At 36.2% G+C, this 22,639-nt stretch overlaps 1 protein-coding gene across 2 annotated transcripts; it reads right to left on the reverse strand.

Moving 5' to 3' along the window:
• Positions 1-2,835: 2,835 nt before the first annotated feature.
• On the reverse strand, positions 2,836-22,156 carry LOC127879919 (uncharacterized). Of its 2 annotated transcripts, none has more exons than XM_052427027.1 (2): positions 21,726-22,156; positions 2,836-6,655 (listed from the first exon to the last, which is right to left on the reverse strand). In XM_052427027.1, exon 2 carries the CDS (start codon positions 6,603-6,605, stop codon positions 4,203-4,205), a length of 2,403 nt encoding a protein of 800 aa, XP_052282987.1. In that variant the 5' UTR covers positions 6,606-6,655; positions 21,726-22,156; the 3' UTR covers positions 2,836-4,202. The 2 variants fall into 2 exon arrangements, with proteins under 2 accessions (XP_052282987.1, XP_052282988.1); XM_052427028.1 differs by lacking the exon at positions 21,726-22,156 and adding an exon at positions 6,793-7,054.
• Positions 22,157-22,639: the final 483 nt, after the last annotated feature.

A 22,639-nucleotide genomic window follows, 5' to 3' on the forward strand; every position in this document is an offset into this window, starting at 1 on the left:
ATATATGAAATAATTGAAACAAAACAGTCAAACAAATATTTCTTTAAGAATTTAATGTCATTCGTATGCACCATCTTAAAGTGATATTATGGGCCAATCTCCACGCAGAGTTGTCGTTCCTTGCTATCACATACAACTCTGCGTAAGGCTCAGCACGCCATTTTGTCTACCAAATAGCTAAAACCGAACAAACGCATTCAATGTATATTGAGTGGATATTTAAGATCGCATGCATTAAATTAAGAAATATGACTTAAATGTACGATAATTCGTGCAAAAACATGCGAGTTTTAATGCAACTCTTTGGAACTATTTTATCGCCCATATACGCAGATGGAATCATTCCATGCACTTCACAAATGTAAACAATTGAACATACTTTTTTATTGAGAGACGTTAGGAATTGCTTCGACGTGTGTATGTATGTTGGTTCCATAACATAAAAAAACATAACAATTTTATATAATAATGAATTAAGACTGATATAAGATATCATGGTATGATATGGTTTTCTTTAATGCAGTTAATGCAATGTAACCGTCGTGCAAGAGATTGTTTAGTATACTGTAACCTCAATGATGAACGCTTGATGATCATGACATGAATGAGACGCTTTCATAACAATAGTCAGTTCTGAGCCCAACACAGAGGTGAATGTATTAATGTGACCGTCGTGCAAGAGATTGATTATGGGCATCTAACAGTTTATAGGTGTCTATCGCATCCGTTGTTTATTTTTGATGTCTTCACTTCATATACACTTACATTTGTTAATGCAGCATCAACATACTAAAACGATATCCCGGAAAGAGAAAAATAATGCATTTAAATATCAACCGTACTTTCGTTTGACAACTGATTATGCATGTACGATGTGAACCAAAATTTAGTTTTTGTGCAGATTCGTTCATACGACACAAAGACACACTTGTTTTACGGATCATTTCGGCTTAGAGGACTGGGTAAGTCATGTAAAATATCGAATATATAATATATTTTTATAAACAACTGGTTGCAAGACGAGCTGCAGATAATTGGTCAGTAACCACATTTTAACTAACATGATCTGTTAATTCTTTTCAGCCCAATTCAACAGTCAAAAATGCCCATAATATCGCTTTAAAGCGCTATACTTTTATGAGTGATAGTGAGACGCTTGTTGGGAATCGGACCATTTTTGAATAGGTTCTGTTAAGAAACCAAGCCATGCGCTCACAAATATGCTTGGTGGTATCTCGTTTAAAGAATTTTATAAGTAGAATGGCATGCAACGGGATTTGGAGTTAATTGATACTGACTCGCGTTGATGACAAACGCCTAAACCAACCACTGCACGATAGGGACGACCTAATTTAAAATTGTCTATTATAGTAAACATGTAGTTAGAACGGAACATTCGCAGTCCATTTTAGAAGTCAATAATTATTTCCAATAAACAGTCGTTTCATGCAAAGCTTTATCGGACATAATCAACTTGTGTTGCAAGTCGAAGCACTAAAGCCTTTTGAACAATAAAACCATTCGTCGCTTCGATCTCCACAAGTCAGCGGATAGTGTAGAACTAAACTAGAAAAGTCCGGCTGGAGATAATTTTAATGAGATTGCTCGTCCGAAAAAGAAACGCACCAGTTGCAATTTTTATGCCCCCGAACGAGGGCATATAGTGATATCCGTCTGTCCTTCCGTCACACTGCGTTTAGGTTTCGAAAAATGCTCATAACTTCTATGTCCCTTCACATGACAACTTGGTATTTGGCATGCATGTGTATCTCATGGAGCTGCACATTTTGAGTGGTGAAAGGTCAAGGTCATCTTTCAAGGTCAAAGGTAAAAAACATGTATCAAAGCGGCGCAGTAGGGGGGCATTGTGTTTCTGACAAACACACCTCTTGTTCTAATTCAGACTTGCTTTGATTTTCAACTTAGTTTGAAGTAAGATTGTCATGAGTGGTAATGCATTTGGTGCCGAATACTTCGCTAGAAGACCTTGCCAGGGGCAGGCGTATACATTGGTTTGTTGCGAGGAGGGCTGCGAATCAAATGAACACACTTCGTAGGGTCGCACTCACTCAGATCCGTTATTCGTTACTTTCGTCAAAGTCTTCGAGGGCTACACGAACGTGACATCCGAATTATCATAGACAATCAAACGACGTGAAAATTCCTATATGGAACTTTGTGAATACCAGCCATTAAGCGACAGATAAATGGAATCTGCGATCAACGGAGTATGCTGGAATCACCATAAACGTTTGTCTCTGTGTCCGTTAGTCTGTTCGTATGCATAAATGAATTCGGCGAATCTGAAACTATTCAACGTATAACAGTAACAATTGCATGAAGTGTTCCTCGTGATATGAAGTTTTCAACGTGGGAGATTAATCGTTGTAAGTTAAAAAATTACAGTTGCTATGCCCCTTTTCAATTTAAAATGTATCATAAATGTTTCTGAAGGGTTTTCCTCGGAAACCACGAGGCCCAAAGGTTTAATATTTGGCAATGAACATGTTATTGTGGTTCTCTACAATCTTGATTCAAACAATGCCCCGGGGTCAAAGCTAGCCACGCCGCATGGTCATTTTTGAATTGCTTCATACATACCTGTATTACTATCTGCGGCTACGTTGGGTTTTCGTCTCAAGTGCAAGAGACTTAAGAGATGTTCGATGTTTGTTGACACTTAACTAACGTATTAATCAAATTAGTGTTTAGTTTGTTGATAAGTTGTTGAATATATGAATGTCGAATATTACTTTAATACAAGCACGCTCTCATTCGGATACTTTTTATACTGAGTGTCTAATAATGAACTGCCATACAAGCCACGTGCAATATTGCATACTTTTTATTTTACCCGTAACAATACAATTAGAAAAAACAACATATCAACAACTAAATAAATGGATTCTTCGATTCGTCAATTTCATAACAAGCAATATAAGTTTGAAAAATCGTAAGGCATCAACACAAATAAGTATTGTAACTATCTACTATGCATTCGGTATTTAGATCGCGTAACAATTTCCCTGCACCAATTCTAAATCAAAATACAGACTTTGTATAACAGCGGATCGAACAATATCTTGCGATAACATACGCTTCAATCACAGGTGGTTAGCGTGTGGCTATGATATTAATTAGCGAAAACATCATTTTGAATGATAAATAATCATATTATAACGAAAAATAAACTTTTCTGAAAAACAAATTTCACTATCAAATATATATATAACAAGGTATGCAACTCAAAATCACCCCAAAACGGGGTGCATCGCTTTGAACAGCCATATCATTGTGCAGCGAATTTCACGATCTCGGTCTTATTCAACGCAGAAATGAATTTCCTTTCTGGAAATGTTTATGTCTTGCAATATTTTTACAAATGCTGGGTCAACTTTTAAGAAATAACACGATAAACAAAACTCATGACCCAGTTGACAGTGAACATGCAGTCTTTATGAATGTTATCTCCAGTTGTAAAGACACACCTCCGCATTGGACCAATGAAATCACTCGTATGTTTAAAATGTCAGTTAGTTGAAATGTATGTAAACAAAGGTTTCAAACTACGCTGGACAGTTAGTCTTGATGCATAATGTAACGACACGAACGGTTATAATGTTTTTTTCATACGTTTTATTGAATTCTGGTATCGAACTACATGAACTTTATAGGGAAGTTGCCCTTTACTCCGTGAAGATTTCAGTCTTAAAGACTGCATGATCACTGTCAACTGGGTCATGCGATTTGTTTATCGTGTTATTTCTTAAAAGTTGAACCAGCATTTTGAAAAATATTGCAAGACATATACATTTCCAGAAAGGAAATTCATTTCTGCGTTGAATAAGACCGAGATCGTGAAAATCGCTGCACAATTGATGAAGATATGGCTGTTCAAAGCGATGCACCCCGTTTTGGGCTGATTTTGAGTTGCATACCTTGTTATATATATATTTGATAGTGAAATTCTTTTCAGAAAAGTTAATTTTTCGTTATAATATGATTATTTATCATTCAAAATGTTGTTTTCACTAATTAATATCATAGCCACACGCTAACCACCTGTGGCTTCAATGAGTTATTAAAACATTAGCGTTAATAAGAAAACATAAACAAATCTATGTCGTTTGAAATATAATGTTCCAACGTGTTGCCTTAAAACATTCTCTCAATCAATACAATTATTTAAGTAAAACCGATATTCAAATTATCATTTCACATGACGACTCACTAGTCCCGTCTTTGTCGTCGTCGGTTGCAGCCAGGTACGCATCGAGCGGTGTATGCCGATGATGAATCGGCTCCGTCCGTTCGTTCACCGGAGTATACCGAGGATATGCAGAATCTGCCGAGTCGCTCGACACTTCCATTCGGCAATTTGCATCATACTGGTTTAACATAGACAAGTCGGTAGTTTCCGATTTAGCACATTTTCTGAGTAGTTTAAGAGGCACTTGGTATTCATAAGATGATGATGGAGTCTGTTTTTTATGGCTTGACAAATCCGATTTGAGAAATTTTCTGTGATGGTCTTCTGAAGATGATTCGGTGAATTGTCTGGCATGTTTTGAGGTAGAACTTATAATTATTGCCTGCCGCCTGGATTGTCTTTCGGAAGCCTTCTCGTATTTCTGCTTATATGAATGTTCAGAATCGCTCTTATCTGAATAGCGTCTCTGTTTTTGTAACACAGCTGCACTTGATGATCGACTGGCGTTGTATTCTCGTCGTCGACGTCGTCTGCGTTCTGCGCGTGTCTCCACAGAAACAATCGGGTCGAAATCCGGATCTGGAATGTTGGCCGGGGGTTCGGGACTAGATTCGTTTTGCCGCATGAACGCGCATATTGTACAGTCCGTCGAATCGGAGGCAGCCGAATAAGCGGTCCCCACCTTCCGTGGACGGTTAGGACGGGTTTTAGCGAGGACCGTAACCGGAAGTTGGTAACTTTCAAGCGTATGATCTGTAGAATAGCCTTCGGAGAAAAAGCTAGTGTCCAGATCCTTCCGAATTAAGGAATTCATTATGTCAATCTTTTTTGGAGATTTTGTGTCACATTGTGTTTCACCGCTCTGTTGCATCAGACTATCCCAACTGTCTGTTAACAAATGTGTTCTGCTGCTGACAAGACTCAGTGCGTCTATCGCCGACAACTGGGTCATAATGCCGTCCGGTTTTTGGCGCCAATCCTCGTCGTATACTCCACTTCCGCTTGTAATGGAATCGGCGTCGTTGAAGCGCGCTATACTAGAATTAGAGTCGAAGAAACGTTTGTGAGTGTATGTTCCGGACGCCTGCACGGCGACCTTGTTTTCTTTCTCATCTTTCTTTACACTCTCTACATCAGTATCCCGAATATGGCAATGTTCACCGGAAGAATTCAACAATTCCGCTGTCGAGACCACGTCCGAATCGAAATAAGAATCCTGAAGAATATTCTTGTAATAGTTTCCATTCGTAGTGGCGGTATTGTACTGGGACATCCAGCCCGCACTGAACGGTCTCTGGTGTTTGATGTTATGCTTTGAACATATGCTCAATTTGCAGTTTATGCACTCACTTTGTTGGCAAATAATCTCAGTTTCAGAATCGATAGCCTCCCTTGTTTCGAACCAAGTCTTAAGCACTACAAGGGCGGTAACTCCGATTAAATAGGCGCCACATGAAACTGCTAGTACCGCGTGTTTATTAAATATCTGCAGAGCTTGAGTTGATTGCAAATACCACACAGTCAAAAGAACGCCGTTTTCAAGGCACATAATCAAGTAGTAAAACGAATATCGGAACACAGAATTTTGTTTGTGATAATTAACAAATACAAATGTGTAAATAAAAGTGTACATCAAACTGATAAGCGTTCGGCTGGTTCTAGTTTTGCCCTTTGAATCTTGGAAGCCGAAAATTGGCGTACATAGGCACACCATCATGGCCAGTCCATGTAATCCAACCACAAGGAAGATCCAAAAATAATATATCGAAGCGAACACAATTAACGAAATGCTTCTTGAGGCCAATTCTCCGCACCGCCACGTTAGTCGTAACATCGTCTGCGAAACTGAACACGTTTGAACAAGATAACTTGACTTCTCTGCGTACGTCCGTCTGTATGAAGCGAGGTAGAAGAAGCCGCTTACTAACGACACGGCAACCGGAGCGATGGTTTTCCAGTGCAACTGTTCGTAGTGAAATATAATGAAGGTCTGAATCAGAAGAACAGGGATAATGGCGATGACCGTGAACAATAGTTGCAAACGATTGAGCTGCCTGCTCGCGCGCATTTTCATGTTCGGGTCACATTCTCGGAACAGGTCCACGTGGCGCCACAGGAAGCCGACCTGCAGGATGTGGAAGACGGCGATGACGACCGATGACGTCGCCGACATCTGGTCCCCGCGGTGGCCTAGGAGAAGCACCGCCGACACGAGTTGAACGATGACCGACGGCAGCAGAAGTATCCCGAGGCACGGCATAAACCATGATTGCAGGCGGGCGGCGTTTTCTGTGAGCAGGAAGTGGATAAACAACGCGCACGTGATGAAGACGCCGAGGTAAAGGGTACCGGAAACGGCCAGCTGTACAACGGAAATCGCCGAGTTTCGAGTCATGGCTTATAAGCACTTCTGTTATGTCTCACATCTTTATCTTGTAACGAAACCTGAAAGTAGAACATGTCGCCGTTATTATTTTCTTCTTGGCGCAACATTGTTTACTTGTTTTTGTTGTTTTTGTTTAACATTCATAAATTAAAAAACAAAAACAAACGCCTTCGAAAAAAGGCTTAACAATGAATACCATAAAACAGTTTGTTTTCCGTTTTTAAATTGTACGCATTTCGCTTCCATAGCATAACAAAACACTTGAGCGTAGTCATTCCCAAAGCGTATACAAACGGAGAAAATCACATGCTTTGTATGCGGAAAAATAAATCGTCAATTTCAAGTTAAAATCGTGTCAAGGTACGCATCATTTGCCCTTAAATCTCAGAGATAAAACATTCCCACGACGGTGCTTCATGTTACAATTTTAGAATGTGTCTCCGTTCCATCAATATATCGATACGAAGCGAAAATCCTCTTTGATCTCGGCCTAACTCAGAAGGCGTGTAGATAAATACTTGTTCATATGACAGCTGCATTAACCCGCATTTTCGTAGGATTATTTGCAAATTCGTCATTTCATTTGATCGGTTGTATTTGACATCTTAAATCTAGCATTCCATTGCAGAGAATCCCAGCCTATAACCAGTTCTATATACGCTGATAAGCCACAAAATGTCAACGTATAACCCCGCAACAATAAGGGTGTAATAAACTGACCGAATAACCCGCAGTTATGAAGTCCCGATAAATATTTTATCAGTTCATTGTGGTCGTATAGGGTAGATTAAAGGCGGTTATTAAAGTTTTACTACTTAAATATCGTCAGTTTATGTGACCCTTACTGTGCCAATGCGACAAATATTATAATAGACCAAACCCCTTATCATCATATAGTATTAGTATTTGTTAAACATACTCCAACAAAATCAATTTTCCAATGTCATTAACATGTAAACCATTGATCACTCACATTGGTTTTATTTACAATTTGTACTACAACTGAAAGATATTGTCCAACCTAGATGTGAACCAACTCTCAACAACAATTTGGTATTTCAGCAATCTGACAGGCAGTAATGAATTTGACACACCGAAAGATTCATCAATTAAGAGCAAAACAAGCCTGTCACCGAACGTCGGTATTTGTTCAATCAATTTTGAGACGACTTGGGTTCACAATGTTTGCCATTTATCAAGTTGCATACCACAGACTGAGTGTGCTGCGTTTTTGTTTGTTACTTTAAAAGGCAAGTAATGTAGAGCGGTACGTGTGCCCGGAGAGAGTCTTGAATAGGCAAGTAATATAGAGCGGTACGTGTGTCCGGAGAGAGTCTTGAATCAACGATGCGCTCTTATAGGCCTTGTTCGAACTTAAAATAATATCTAGGCACAAACCACATTTTGCTGTGTCGCATAAATATAACCATATTGATATAGTCCACGAGGTCAGCTTAGTTTGAATTACAATACATAGGCCCGTGGATTTAGTTTATTATTATATATATCATATGTCTATTAGCGAAAAAAAAACTGTTTTTATGGAGTTCCAACTTACAACTACATGTATTAAGAACCAACATCGAATATTTAATTTATTATAACACTATATTCGCTGATCTTGTATAATAGACTACAAACACATCTGCGATTAAAACCAATGTGGAAAGAGTTTGACACCTTTCACGACGAAAATCTCTACTCCTGATTCATTTCCCACATGACTTATCGGTTTGCTCGGTATTCGAACTTTCGACCTCGGGTAAGTACGCCGTTAACAATAGACCTCGGTGAGAGAAAACAGTCAAGCCTAGCTACTGCTGTTAAAGAGATACCAAAACATCAGAGTGATATTAATTAAATTATTTTTTATTAAAGATATTTAAAAAAGTTAATTATTAATCGCTTCTTTGCCATAATGTGTTATGCGTCATGGTATGTTGAACTTTTTGTCACATATTAAAAAGTTTTCTTTATATATTTGTGACGACACGTTGATCCCTTATACAGTATTAAGAATAACACATTTTTCATTTGTATCAGCCCTGATTGCCGAGTGGTAACGGCGATAGCATTTCAATACAAAGATAAATGTTTTGAACCCAGGTGGAGGTATTTTTTTTCTTTTTGTCACTCTGGTGTTGCTAGTATATGAAAGCCATTTAGTTCTCCTGTTGACATTCATGAATTTAAAGCATTGAATGAAGAACTTCAAAAAATATCAAAAATTTGTATAAGTCCTTTAAAGTTCCTTACACGAAAATTTCTATCAGATCCGCAATTGCGTCACGTATAAACAAATTTAAAGCGATTAATAAACATTAGTCTAATCGCATACGTATTTTAATTCATACATTTAAACATTAAGCTTTTCATACAATACAAAATAATCTAAGATTATGTGTAGTATTATAGCTTTTCCCATAGCATTTCTACATAACACTTAAGTAATTAATTATTGACTGAACGCTTAAATTCCGTTCCAAATGAAAAATATTTTATTTCATTAAACGGTTTTTAAATGCGGCATACCCGACGAACATCTAACAAATTTGTTTTGGCATGGTGGTAATTTGTTCGTGTAATCAAAAACCTCTTCAAGATTGTAATTTTAGCAGAAAACTGTATTTAGTTCCTTTATTGTTTGTTGTAGGAGGCAGACAGACACGAGTTATATGTTCCTCGTGTTTTCGTAGCCCAACATGTGGGAATATTTTAGGTAAACGATTACTTTTCCAAATTGCTCAAATATCCGAGAGGCTTGTTTCAGTATTAATAACATACTTCTGATTTTTGCTCACGAGAGAAACTGCTTAACCCATTTATGCCTAGTGGACTCTCCAATCCTTCTAAATTGGATCAATTTATTTCCATAATTAGGGATGTCTAGTATATTTATTTCTATATTGAGAATATTTCTTACAGAAATTCCTTTAAGCAAACAGCGCAGACCCTGAAGAGACGCCGCATCGTGCGGCGTCTCATCTGGGTCTACGCTGTTTGCAAAGGCCTTTTTTCAAGACGCTAGGCATAAATGGGTAAATTTGCTATCAGTTTTCGTGACAAAGTAGAAATTATGCCAAATTTCATTCAAAATTAGTGTCACATTTTCATCTACAAGGGATCTCGGATCACATTCAATATGCCCACGACGGTTTATTATTTCAACCGTAAAGACTGGCTAGTCATGCCAGTACAATACAAGTTATTGGGGTCGTATGTATCTTTTTGAATCGAATTAAAGGTGCCTTTTCACAGATTTTGGCATTTTTTAACTTATTCATTAAATGCTTTATATCGATAAATGTAAACATTGGATCGTAAAAGCTCCAGTAAAAAATCAAGAATAAAATTAAAAAAAGGAAAAGAACATTGCCTGGACCAGGTTTCGAACCAGTGACCCCTGGAGTCCTGCCAGAGTCCTGAAGTAAAAACGCGTTAGCCTACTGAGCTATTCCGCCGAGTACACTTACTAGACGTATTTTATACCTTATATAAGCAATCTTCGTAGTTTCACAAAATTTAACGACAAAAACAGAACTCTATAAATTATTCAATCGTTTCGCGTTGCAACGCTTTATAATTTTTAGGTTTTAAAATCGTCAAAAGATGCATATAATGGCTATATTAGACCATGGTAAATGTTCAGTATTACTGTTTCCTCACAAATATCATAACTAAAACGAAAATTTGCGAATCTGAAACAACTTTTTTCAATTTTGTCAATTTACCAAAGCGTGAAAAGATCCCTTTAATTCATCACACGTAACAGGGGGTCGTTGGGAATTCTGCTTAAAAAGAGGCCTACAAATAACACTTATTTTATTTACCTATCCCGGTTTCACTGATAATATTATATGGAAGGTTACTTTTTGGTAGACCTGCGATATCGTGACATTAGCGGCTTTGCCAAAACTTGTTGGACAAACTTACATTGCACACAAACACAGAATCCAGTGCAATTTTAACGCAGTGAACATTATACCCTGGTAGAAATAACATGGTGAACAAAAAAGCATTGACCGATCTTAGACACTGGGTATAAGCTCAAAGATGATAACATGTTTGGTACTACCGGTGGCTGTCAAGGACGTCACGTGAACTTGCCTTCAACTGAATACATGATGAATGTAACATATAGTGTCAGATTTCAAGAATTGCGTACTAATTGCGTGTACTCATAATTTGAGTCGTTGGATAAATAAGTAGCCAAGAACGTGTTCCCTGCGGTGAATAATTATGTTAATTGGGCAATCACACATGTCTTGAATAGTTTCGTGTTATTAGGAAAATGGGTGACGCGAATGATTTGAGTGCATGTTGCGTTGATTTTTTAATGGTGGTTTACTTGTACCTTTTACTAAATGAGTCACACTAGATATTGGTTATGTGAGCCTTAAGTTCGACTTTCACTGTGATCTCGAGTGGTTAATAAATTGATATTACTTATGTCAACGGAAAGTTAGCGCTTCGAAATCGAACGTCGGAGAAATGACACAAAACTTTTGACAGTTGTTAGCGAACATATGAGTGTGCCCTTATTGCAAGTAGGCGAAAATATATAAGGAAATCATCTATATATGTTTCCTTGGGAATAAAAATCTGCCAAAAGGTCAATATAATACAAAACGTTATTGTAACGTTAACACGTAACTGTCTCTTAAAATATAGTAATAAATCCCCTATAATTATCTTAAGTAAGAATATAACAATACCTCTGCGGCCACGAGTAACTCGTATTAACGTCACAGTCGTGTATTTATATTTTATCATGTGCCATTACTGACCGGATGACATCGCGTACAGGCGACAAATTGTCATCCTTATTGTCCGATATTGTTGAAATGAACGAACGCACGATATAATTAAACAAGCAGTTGGCAGTTGAATGCACAAATTTGTTATGACATATCGCCTTTTTGCTCCAGGCTTATTTTAATGTCATTTTAACGTTGCTAGGTGTTGACTAATTTAATAGTAATACTGAACCTCAATTGCTAATTGTTTAATTATGACACGTTTTGTTTGCATTCTATGAATCGATTCGCCGACTCTATGTTTCATGTAAAAATACGTATTAATAGCAATTGTCGTTGAAGAATAAATACATGTATGCCACCTTTAAACCTTCTAATGCATAACTAATAATGTTGTAAAAACGGGTAATACAATAATTACAACAATCTAAACTGATCTTATCCTTCATTATCAGTCTGCCATTAAATTCAGAATATGGATCATTATTTTGTATATAAAATACATAAAAAATCAACAATAACTACAACAACAACAGCAACAATAATTGTAATACTAATACTCATACAAATATAATAATAATAATACTCATAATGGTAATAATAAAAATAATAATAATAATAATGATAATAATAATAATGATAATAATAATAATAATAATAATAATATAATAATAATAATATAATAATGTACCCACATTTGTTTAAAAGCCTTTGATAATTCAGTCAGTCACAAAATATAAATTCCTCCATTTTAATGAGTTTTTAATTCTAACACCAGTTGTAAACCTTTAATGGAATCACTTGTAACATTTAAACTCCAGGGAAAATGAAATACAACTTACGATTAATACTCCTTTATTGAATGCCAGCGACCCATGCACCTTATTCCAAAACTAGATTGTATTTAGCGCTAATCCCTCCTCTGAAGGAATTTTTAATAAATCGGTACTCAAATATTAACACTAATCCGAAAGTAATTCCAATAAGTTATCCGGCTTTATTCCAGTCGATGTCTTAAGACATTTTTAACTGTGACAGGCCAAACACAACTCGCCTCTGTATTTGTCGCATGTTTCCATCGTCAGTTAAAATATTGACACTCGATTGCGGACGGTGTCAATTCGCAAACAAATCGGCCTTTTGAATGATTATCCGACTTTTCGATTCCTCTCGGATTGGTTCACAATGGAATGTGATTGGAGTATTGTAAAACGACAACTGTCCAAACAATATCGCACAATGTAAACATCGGTTGTAACACGTCAGTAAAACCGACCACAGAAATATACGGATTTCGGGGCATTCAGACATACAACATTTCCGTAGTCTTAGAAATTTATGTGACACATACATTTAGGGGAAATTCAAATATCTGTAGTAAAATCAACGTATACGGCAGTTATTTTACTGCATGGTGAGCATATGGTTTCAGACAATGGTTTTGTAAGAAGAAACTACAACGTTTTGCACAATCCCCTCCAGTATACCTACCTAAAGTTTGCAGTGCGGTTGCTTGCCGTAAAATCAGCATTTTCCCGGGTGTTCATGTTCGAAATTTTAATTGTTAAAGATTAAATGTGTATTTTTAAGACAATTAAAAGAAGAAAACGGCCCTACTTATTGTTTTTTTGAGACCGTATTACGAATCAGTGACCTATACGTGTTTGTATAGGTCCAGGCATGAATGTAGTCACATGTTTGTATAGGTCCAGACATGAATGTAGTCACATGTTTGTATAGGTCCAGGCATGAATGTAGTCACATGTTTGTATAGGTCCAGGCATGAATGTAGTCACATGTTTGTATAGGTCCAGGCATGAATGTAGTCACATGTTTGTATAGGTCCAGGCATGAATGTAGTCACATGTTTGTATAGGTCCAGGCATGAATGTAGTCACATGTTTGTATAGGTGCAGGCATGAATGTAGTCACATGTTTGAGTCTATATGTATAGGTGCAGGCATGAATGTAGTCACATGTTTGAGTCTACATGTATGTGAGCCGCATCATGACAAACAGGGCTTCAGGACGAAGCCTAACAGTGCAGCTCAATACATGACTCTGGATCCTTACACAATGATGAGGAGTCGTATTGCAACTAATGAGTCTACGACACTTTATAGCGGACATGGTAGCTCCTGACCAGACTAGGCGAATGCATACGCTGGCTGCGTGTCACATAATACCCATTTCGCATAACGCGTTAATATATTAGCTTTATGGCGTAGCGATGCTAGTCCGAGATAGATCTTACACGCTTTTAGACAAAACTTTCAGCCTAGGGCTCATGGTACGTAAGATTAAAAAAGCACTTCAATGGAGCTGTTTAAATGAGTAAATTAGTGAAATTTATTGTTTCGAGGTTTATTGTCAGTCCTCGACTAACAATGCATACTGGCGAGGCTCATTACATGGTACATGTATATGCTCAGTATAGCTGACGCAATAAACGACTGAGACACTTGCTACCGACATCCTTATAACTTGCGTTCGTTTTTTCATGGAATACCTATCACAGAAACATGATTTATATGGATGACAAAATAAGAAAGGTAGCAAATACAGATTTTCCTTCAGTATCATGTTTAAGGTAAGCCGTCATTGTCTTCTCCATTTTTGTGTTACGTGTCTACATGGAATTCGTAGTTCATTCAAGTAATCGATTGGCCTGTCTGTTAAACTTTTTAATTGCTGATGCAGCAGAACTTTAAGCCTTTCAGTTTAAAAAAAATCAGTTCTTTGAGAAAGTATGTAATTGGACTATTTAAAGTAATTGCCATAATTATAATTATTGGCAATTACAACTTAACAAAACATGCCAGCGACGGGTTGTTATTTATGACTAAGACGCACAGGTAAAGATACATAAAACTTAAGTAAAACGTAACTCATAATTAAAAACATATGTTTGGACTGCAATGGCAATAAACCATGACAGAGAAATACACACTGAAGAATATAACGGTACTCTGTAGGTGTTTCAACGTTTCTGAGGTCCGTCCTCTTCCGTAGCAGCGTTATGTGAGGACTTGTGTCCAAGTTCTCCACCATAATTAACTTAATTGAGTCATGTTTAGACAGAGTTGGAATTAAAGCTTCAATTTCCAGCAATTTAGTTTTCGACTAAAGTACTTTCATATTTGGTATAGTTTTGTGCTCTGGAGGAAACAGGAATACCCATAATAAACCTCACCTGTCCGGCAGTGTGACCACAAAACACATGCGCCAGGAGTGGGAACGTTTACTTATACGATTTGCATTGATCGAATACGAATCAGTGACCAAAGCGGTTGGTTATAAGTTGCATCAATATAACCGATATCTCCTTTAACGTCTTTATACATTGCATCACCTTTGACGAATAAAACTAATAACACGAGCCCACAATAGGGAAGCATTAAATCACCATCAGGGTACTTTATGAGGGGATTTTTGGTATTATATCCTTCTTAAATCACCTGCCACGAAAGTACAATGCATCCATTAAAGCCAGGACAACATAATTGCAATTACAAAACGAAGCCGATAATTTCTCACTAAGACACCTGCAAAACCTACTTCGGAAAAATAGAAAAACAAGACTGCATTCCGGTATAATTATCAGGCATACAATCTTATGAGTTTACAATTTCAAAACATCAGTCATATTCGAAATTGTCTGTTAACCTCTCAATTACGACTGCAGTTCATAAGAGAGCTAATTCATTTAACGAGCGTCTGTAAAGTTTATTGGTTGACTCGGATGACTTCGTCGATAAGGTCCGTTGTTTGATGTGTCATGATGCGAGTGCGATAAGATCGAGAGAAGATGATCTTAATCCAATCACATGTCATAATCACAGTAATCCGTAGATAATCAACGCGATTTATTGTTATTTATCGCGTTTGTGATAAAATAATCTGCAAAACCCGTCCTAACAATGCGCACTGTACATTTCGTGGTGTGTGTGTGTGATGATTCAGTCATCGCTTTAAATCCAACGAGGACGGCAATCGAGAACAACCTTTAAACCATAAGAACCATTTACGGCAATCAATCTTCTAGGTTGCCGTAAATGGCGGGTTCATGCAATCTCTTGCACGACGGTTACATTACATTCACCTCTGTGTTGGGCTCAGAACGGACTATTGTTATGAAAGCGTCTCATTCATGTCAGGATCATACCAAGCGTTCCTCATTGAGGTTACAGTATACTAAACAATCTCTTGCACGACGGTTACATTGCATTCACTGCATTAAAAAAACCCATCTCATACCATGATATCTTATATCAGTCTTAAATCATTATTATAAAATTGATATGTTTTTTTGTTGTTAAGAAACCAACATACATACACACGTCGAAGCAATTTCTAACGTCACTCAATAAACATTATGTTCAATTATTTACATATGTAAAGTGCGTGGAATGATTCCATCTGCGTAAATGGGCAATAAAATAGTTCCAAAGAGTTGCATTACAACTCGCAGGTATTTGCACGATTTATCGTACATTTAAAAGTCATATTTCTTAATTTAATGCATGCGATCTTAAATATCCAATCAAATATACATTGAATGCGTTTGTTCGGTTTTAGCTTTTTTATAGACAAAATGGCGTGCTGAGCCTTTCGCAGAGTTGTATGTGAGAGCAAGGAACGACAACTCTGCGTGGAGATTGGGGTTCATGTTGTAGCGACGAACATGTATTTACATAAGCCACGTCAAAACTACACGAACACATACACACTCCCTTTACACATAGACACGAACTCACTGACATTTTTTCATACCAAGCGATCCAGCGGTAATAGATTGTGTAATAAATATATAATAAATAGTTTTATTAAACTGCACACTAGTAATACTTTTTTATCATAAATCGTTTTCATTCATGTGCATTTAGAATTTGTTAATACGAAGAGCTGTAGTATGCTTAAGTGAATCAAATACATGTATTTGCTTTGATTCGTCTTTATGTCAGGTCGAGTGTGCGATCATTTTTGTTACCTTCAATCATCTTCGCAAAATTGATTTACATGTAACTATAACAACATATATGCTGCGGAAATATTGGAACAGTGTTTTTCTGTAGAACATCCTTATTTAAATGGGAAATCGCACATGAACAAGAGATTTCACCTCGTTCCGTCTCAGACGGTCCTTGCAAAGACACCGAAAAAAAGACTTGACACATCTTCCAGGAATGCAAGGTTAGCTAACCACTGAGGCAACATGTAAGGCCAGAAATGTAAGCCTGCAAAAGAAGCAGTACGAACATGTGGTAGCTCTACCATTCGTTTTATCCTTACCTCCCGACTCCAAATTTAGCGGCGAGCGAGAAGAAGAGGAAGAAGAAGGAGAAGAAAAAGAAGTTAAAAATGTGTGCATAAAACCAATGAACGAAAAACACGTTAAGCCGACGTTCCCTCCTTTATGAGTTGTAAGTGTACGCAACTTTTTTTTTGGTTAAATAAATGTTGAGATTACACTTAAAAATGGAATTGCAAACATGTATTTTCTTTGAGTAATTTAAAACAACAGAGGCATGTACCCGATACACATCTTGTATAAAATGACTCGTACATGTGTATTTGCGGTGATTCGTTTACAAGAAAGTCAAATTAATGTTTCCTTGTCATGTACATGTATTAATTTGTGAATGTACTATACACTATTAATCTGATACTTGTCGGTTCCGTTCATAAAAAAGATGTTTCATTTTTTACAACTTTTCTCGATGAAGACTAGACTAAAATGCTCGTGGTAGTCGGCTGATAATGTGCATCTGGTCAAAATTCAGTCGTGCATAACTGTACAAATTAAAAAATGCTGATTTCAAAAGGCATCATCATTAATTTGATTTACTGTCACGTTGTTGAATGTTATCACATTTCTCATCTTATTCATTACATACTTTTTCATCGCACTCAGTGGCTTTTGTAACCCAATTCTGAACACGACATCCATATCTTACTGGACGCAATTTAAACAATTTTGCTGATAACAAAACAGAACAAACGATCGATTTAATTTGCCATCTATGTCATTCTCATACTTCTGTTTTGTCTGCCTAAGTTCTAAGTAATCTCAGCAAATAGTTGTATACGGACCTCCAGCACGAGGAAGCATTCAATACTGCACGGGGAGGTCTGTACTGACACTTCCGCATGGTTTTGATGGTTACTTTTTGTGTTCGTATATGCGTGTCTATGTTTTTTATCGAGTCACCGAAAAAAAGTCTTGGCGGCATCGTCCCCAGAGGTCTTTCTTATTAACGGTGTATATATTCAAGATGCGAACATTCACGGAGGGTTGGGTTGCCGGATGCATCCTCTATAGAATTAGAGATTCTAAAATATAAGTTAATCGTTCCCAAAACGTGCATGGGCATGGGCTATACATCTTAAAACAGGGTTATTCACTTTCATTTTTGACAGGTTTAGCGCATACGTATTTGAGTCGCGTTCTGTGAAAACTGGCCATAATGCATGTGCTTAAAGTGTCGTTCCAGATAAGGGACGACACTTTCCGCTTTTATGACATTTTCGTTTAAATGAAGTCTCTTCTTAGAAAGAATCCAATTTAGGCGGAAAGTGTCGTTCCAGATTAGCCTGTGCGGACTGCACAGGCTGATCTGGAACGACACTTTACGCACATGCATTATGCCCAGTTTTCTCAGAACACGACTCATTTAATTACTACCATTGCTTCAAAGATTTTAAAGATGATACAAAATAATAACATGATTTGTGTTGTTTTTTTTTACAATGAACTGACCAAAATCATCGAATGCACATTTTAAAAAAGTTATTATATTTTGGTTATTTTCTGGCAATAAGTATTGGGTTTCGTATATGGTTAAAGCATCTGAAATTCATCTGCATGTCGATATTTAATTGAATCATATAAAATTCACGACAAGGCCGTAAATTCTTTACCCGATCGATATGCATGGTCTAATAAACGTCAGTGTTTTTACGATAAATCAATTTGTGCTCAATTAAACAGGCAATTAAATACTACCGTGGAACACTAACCTATTCATTACTTTCACTGTGTTTTTGATTAAACTTAATTGCCAGAAATTAAAAGCTTACGTGGTTATATTAATACAGAACACATTAACCTTAAATATGTTTTATCAACGACTTTCATTATGAAACTGGCTAATTTTTCATACTTCAATTGTCGAAATATTTTTTTCTTTCAATAATTAGTCATTAACGCATTGGCTATTCATAATGCATTGGGATTAAACAGACAATGAAAGTAGTAAAGCGTTTGAGTTAACTATAAAAAAATCTAATAACATAGTGACGTAATACAAACCATTAAACAATACAATGTAAACAATTATCAATTAGAAATTGAATAATAATATGCATTTTGCGTCTCATATTTCATTTTATGCATTTGTTATATAAATCTTCCAATACAACACATGTAATAAAATTGAAAAATCAAACAAATGTAGAAAAAATCGTTTATACAATATTCCAAAGACCTATAAAATACAGTATTTTATAGGTCTTTGAATATTCCTATATTTGCGAAAAGGAGTCTCTATTTTACACAGGCGGGTCAAATTGGAAATGAAGGAAAACGCTGAAATTGGTTTGCATAGAAAGATGATAAACACGCTGAAATGTACGGTTAACATTGGACGAGATAATAAAATGGCCGTGTACACACAAAACACCTTTATTCGCACCTTCAGTGGTTTTTTAATGAATTCATTCAGCGCATTCATTATCATATTTCTACATCTCCCCATCTGAAGTACCAAGGTTAGAAAAAAGAAAGCAACCGACTACAAGTTCACGAAAGTCAATGGCATGTTTCGCAAAACTGTACTCAAAATAACCATTACTTTAAAAATTAGATTATGCCCAACCGCGCCCCTTTTTATAATGAACTAAAATAACAAGGTCGACGAGAGTTTAATGTGTGCTTAATTCTTAGAGAAACACATTTAGGGTTAAACAATATTTAAATTAGATATTTAAGAAATGTACACATATTATCAAAACGACCATAATAGACTGATGCCACAGATAAGCTTATCATACCTGTTTTTATATCGTGAATTTTAAGGAGTGAGTACTATAGTAACAATGGCAATATTATGTTGCGTATAGCCTTAGGCGTCTTTTAACTCATTCAGTGGCCATGCATATTGTTCAGGTTATGTTTAATATTTATAATAACAGCCGCATTCTTAACCCGTGCATGCCTAGTGGACGCTCCCATCCTTCTAAATTGGATCAATTTATTTCCAAACTTAGGGATGTCTAGTATACTTATTTCTATATTTAGAATATTTCTTACAGAAGTTCCTTTAAGCAAACAGCGCAGACACAGATGAGACGCCGCATCATGCGGCGTCTCATCTGGGTCTACGCTGTTTGCCAAGGCCTTTTTTTCTAGACGCTAGGCATAAATGGGTTAAGACTGGTGAAGTGGTCTATGGAAATACCGGCCTAGATTTTATATCTTTATATGTGTCATTGCATTGACCATGCTTCAACAATAGCATGCCTTTAACAAAGTAACTTTGGAAAGAAAATGTAAATTTGTAAAGTAGATACGATTTGAGAAACCTTTATATTTCCTACATGGTTTAAGCAGTTTTTTTTTCAAGTGACTAAAATTAGTTTACGCCTTTAATATTGGACATTAATGTTTATGCAGTTGTTCAAATAAGGATACGAACAGGACTAAAGGAACTACTGAAGATCTTCCGTTAAAAAAATATTGCCTACAGTTATTTATAAAAATGATTTCGCGATCAAAAGCACCACGCGCCCTCTTTGTAACCATTGGCACTCTGGTAACACAAATTTAGTAGAGAATAGCTTGAACGAAAGAATTCTTTGTCGGACGAAATTTTAAGCAAATTTTACACGCAAATTCTGTTCCTAATCAAAATTGCCTTGAACCCAGTTTAAGTAAAACTCACGCGTTGAATATGCACATAAATACACGCTATTCAATTCTGAAATAGGTCTCCCACATTCCGCCAATAAAAAAACTTGATAGCGTTGTTTGCAAACGGATCTGCCGTGTCCAGACTACGATGGCGGTTGTAATGAACGTCAACGAAACATCGTATCTGGGGCATAAAACACTGCTTATCAATCACTATGCGGTTGGCAAAGCGAGCAGTAACTTTGTTTGCACAAATGAGATTCTTTAAATTAGTGATGTTACTTATTTTGCGAGTTCACGAAGGGGTAATCAAACTGATTAAAACGGCCATAGATTAAACGTTGATAATTTTTAGTAGCCAAATAAATGTTCCAATTTTTCGTCAACCGTTACAAAATTTCTTTTGTAAATCCATTTCGTTTAATTGCTATTAACATGTGTATAATTGATTTATCGACGGTTACATGCACAATAATTTAAAGTTGGTTAAGTACGTGGGGACATTTTAAAACATTTTATATGATCTCGAAAAATAAAAAAGTACCGGTGTAATGCCAAAATGCATCACAGCCACAAATGAAATCACGATAACCAATACTTATCTAAACACCTTTTTAATATATACTCTTAATCATATGTTTTACCATGTTCACAAATGTATTTGTGGAAGAGTCTCGAAAACGACATTCTTAAAAAATTGCAGGCTTCCCAAAACATAGTATTTATTGGCTCATTTTACAAAAGACGACGTACACAAACCATGAGAACGTTCACTCTTGTCATGTTTAAGCTATCCAGTAAATCAACAAACCGTATGCATTTTTGGTAACGCACGTAACGGCAGCGCATCGTTTGTTAACGTGAGATTACGCCATTACGTCGCAAACGGTTTTCACCCTTTCTGACAGCTTCGCATGACCATCATTAGCATGATACATAAACATGCCTAAAACTATACTGACGAAAACAAGGATGTACATGACAATACTAAGAAAAGATACAAATGAACCATATAATGAAATAACCTTAAATAAGATTTTTATAACAATAAGTTAAATAAACGTAAAAATTTTCATCCATCAGATATTCCATAAATACAAATTTAAATTAAGTGTTTTAAAAGTTACATTATTATCACAAACAAAATAACTTCATATATAACGTAACAAGTTTGAAATTCGTGCTGGTTTAAACAATATAACTGACTCGACCCCATTTTAAACATTTCAAATTCTACAAAGTCATGCTATTTATTAAATACCTGACTATGTGTGGGAAAAGTGTATTATGCGTTCTCCACTCTAACTATTTAAAAGCACTATATCACATAAAAAGATGACTGATAAGTGCGTTCTACAATAAAGAATATTATAGTACTCTGACTGAATTTCAAATAATTAAATAACACAATGCTATAGTTATACTATAGACAAAAAAAATAACTCAAATAAAATCAATTACCTTCACAAAAAATATTGCTACATCCATTTCATATTTGCCTCTGTTATAACACTACATTCCTGTTAAATCAGTATCGAAAAAATACTACGCCGCACAGTAGGGAGGATAAAAACTACTATAAGTGTCCCGCGTAGCAATAACAATGTATTGTCGAGATTGGTCGGTAATATAAGCTGTCATCTTTCCTTGCTTCAGTTCTCTTGCATTCACAGCGAGACCTTTGAGTTTAAACAAATATAAGTGACACTTTACAACTGTAACACACTTATTGACTAGCCATTCATTGATGTTAAAGCAGCCTTTGATTTTGTTTTTAATAAGAGCGTTATTAGAGCATGTCAATTATTCGCCAAATTTAAACGTGCAGACTTGAAGATTCCATACATACATATATCTTCTTCCATAACAAAAAAGTATGCCGTTTGTTTACCTAAATCCACTTTTGGAAATTATCAGAGCAGTGTTTGCAGCTTTGTTTTGAGTAACAATATAGCTGATTTTGGTCTATCCACTTGCATGCTTTATAGTTTTTGTAAATTTATCGTTAAAGGGAGCGTCAACCACAAACGACGAAAAAAAAAAAAGTTCTTAACTACCGTATTTTTTACAATTATTAGTTTATATTGATTACAATAGTACGACTGGTATATTACATTACTTGAAAAAGTTGTTAAGTTTTCATATTTTCAGTATATTCCGTAATACAATTTTACCTGATACAGGTACCAGGTAACTTCCAGTTAACTATAAATAACGCAAGTAGATTGATCATCATTGTCACGTGGTAAATCCAGGAATGCAAATTGTGCATGCGTAGTGAATTGTGTATATTTTATATATATACAATGATCAATCTACTTGCGTTATTTATTGTGTGTATATCGTTATGTCACCTATTTTCGCGATGTGATTTC

Source organism: Dreissena polymorpha, chromosome 4 (genome assembly GCF_020536995.1).
Source record: "Dreissena polymorpha isolate Duluth1 chromosome 4, UMN_Dpol_1.0, whole genome shotgun sequence".
NCBI lineage: Eukaryota > Metazoa > Mollusca > Bivalvia > Myida > Dreissenidae > Dreissena > Dreissena polymorpha.

Coding starts and splice junctions, on each gene's coding strand:
- LOC127879919 (XM_052427027.1), bottom strand. CDS start 6,605: ATGACTCGAAACTCGGCGATTTCCGTTGTACAGCTGGCCGTTTCCGGT.